Source organism: Corvus brachyrhynchos, unplaced genomic scaffold, assembly GCF_000691975.1.
Source record: "Corvus brachyrhynchos isolate BGI_N302 unplaced genomic scaffold, ASM69197v1 scaffold106, whole genome shotgun sequence".
Taxonomy (NCBI): Eukaryota; Metazoa; Chordata; class Aves; order Passeriformes; family Corvidae; genus Corvus; species Corvus brachyrhynchos.
The window spans coordinates 2,045,642-2,047,621 of record NW_008238834.1 but is presented as its reverse complement, the minus strand read 5'-3'; the positions used below and the strand labels follow the sequence as shown (position 1 = coordinate 2,047,621).

The following is a 1,980-nucleotide window of genomic DNA, read 5'->3' as shown; positions in this document are numbered from 1 at the left end:
CTGATCAAAGGGGAAAATATATATTTAGCACCTGAAAGGATTATGAATGTCAAACATGCAGGTAAAAGGACCAAATCAAGTAAGTGTCTTTTTAAAGAGAGGATATTTATGCCCTTAAAATGAAGAGAATTGGTTTATATACTTAGTTCTACAAAAGATTAAGGAAGCTGTGAATGCAGTAAGAATATTGTAAGAAGAACTTTTTGATAAAACTTCACCGGTTGTTTTGATGCCTAGGTTTTAACTTTTATATTTTCCTGATTCTGTACTGCTTAGAGTGTAACTCTGAGGTTTCTTGTAGCTTGCTAATTTCTGTTCACTTGTGCTAGGTAGACATAACAAAGCCTCTCCTGGCCTGCTCTCCAAGGTCACCCAGACCATCCTAGGCCCAAAGAGTATAATCCAAAGAGCCTCTAAGGGGGGGCAAGCTGAGGGGAATTACATCATTGAACTGAAGCTTTAATTGGAGAATTAACCCTGATATGCAAATGAACCAAACCTATAAAGGTGTGAAGAACTCATGACCTGTTCTCCATCTTGGGGTCCATCTTGGCAATAGCCTCTGGCCCCAGGGGGTACCTTTGGAGGCCTTTCAAATAAATACCTATTTTATTCTTTTACTCCTGTCCAGTCTCTGTGTCTAGGAGGCCTCTTAAGGCATCAGTTTCAAGCCAGGTGTTTTCTCCATTGTGCACAGAATGTATACCCAGGTCTGGATGAGTGGGAAAACACAGCACCTTTGAGCTCATTAGGATTTGATGTGCTTTATTTCCTTAGCTACAGTAAAGTGGGGCCTAAGCCATAATTGCCAGGTTTCTGATGTTTAATTCTAGCATGGTAAATGTCTTTACACTTAACTGTTTCTCATTTACATTCCTTGCTCCTGTGCATTACCATTTATGCTGTTGGAATACTGGTGGTAACATAATGCTAATATTCTGTGTTTCCAGGTATTGCCAGAGAAACGAAGTTTAAAGCTTCTGAAGAATCAGAGTATTAATGTCAATTGGTACATGTATTGTCCAGAGAGCTCTGTTATCCTCCTTTCAACCACTGTCCTTGGCAATGTCCTGCAGCCGTTCTATTTCAAGGTAAAGGGATGTGTTCCAAACTTTTCATTTTAATTTTTTCTTAAACTGCTTCTTCATCCAAATATTCTATTCCTTGAATTTCTTCCAGGAGTGTATGTGTTCACATCCTTGTATGACAATAAGCAAATCTATAAGGTATTTCCTAGGTGATGGCTTAAAATTAGGTAATTCACCCTTTCTTACATGCTCTTTGAAAAGTGGTGTGTCCAGACAAAGATGGACAGTTGACCTTGAGAAAGGAAAGAAAAAATCGGTGACTAAAATATTTTACAACTTAGATGTCTTTAAAGAGAATTTTTTTCACTTAAATAGGTATTTATGATTTACTTTTAATATGAGCATTTGCTCTCTGTAGTATGAAAAATAAAAAGTAAGGGCCTTTCACTTGTGATTATAATTATAACCTTCCAAATATGACTGGATGGAAAAGAGATAAAGAAAAAAGCACTTAAGAAACAACTGTTGTCCCAAGCAGAGAGAGGGCTTTGTCTACAGTAGTTATTTCTTTTGGTCTTCTTCCCTGTGGGCAACACTTACTGTGTTACTGGGAAAATATTTTTCATTTTATCTTGGAAAAAGTGTGTTGTGAGAACTAGAATCTGTTTGAAGTTAATGATGCAGTCAGGTGATTTTAAAAATGAGGAAAGGAACTACAGCATTTGTCTTGCTCCTATGAATGGATTAGGAAGATTTCTGTGGCAGTTTAAGGGTAAAGAGATTAAAAGGCAGCTTATTCACATGGTTTGTGTTAATCTTGTGTAGGGTCTGTACTGCATCCTGAATTGATGTTCCCTTAGGTGTCTGGGAGGAACCTACTAGCTGCTCCCAGTTTTCTTTTGAACATCTTAGGTTATGGTTCCCCCTTCTTCACAATTTGTGTCAAGTTGCA

The 1,980-nt window shown here is 37.7% G+C and overlaps 1 protein-coding gene across 1 annotated transcript in view; it reads left to right on the top strand.

Annotated features, from left to right (window-relative positions):
* Positions 1-1,980, top strand: part of CUNH18orf8 (chromosome unknown C18orf8 homolog) — a 17,002-nt gene that overhangs the window by 6,424 nt on the left and 8,598 nt on the right. Inside the window, exon 6 of the mRNA XM_017738251.1 lies at positions 951-1,091. Within this exon, the coding sequence (XP_017593740.1) occupies positions 951-1,091 (141 nt within the window). The remainder of the gene's footprint in view (positions 1-950; positions 1,092-1,980) is intronic.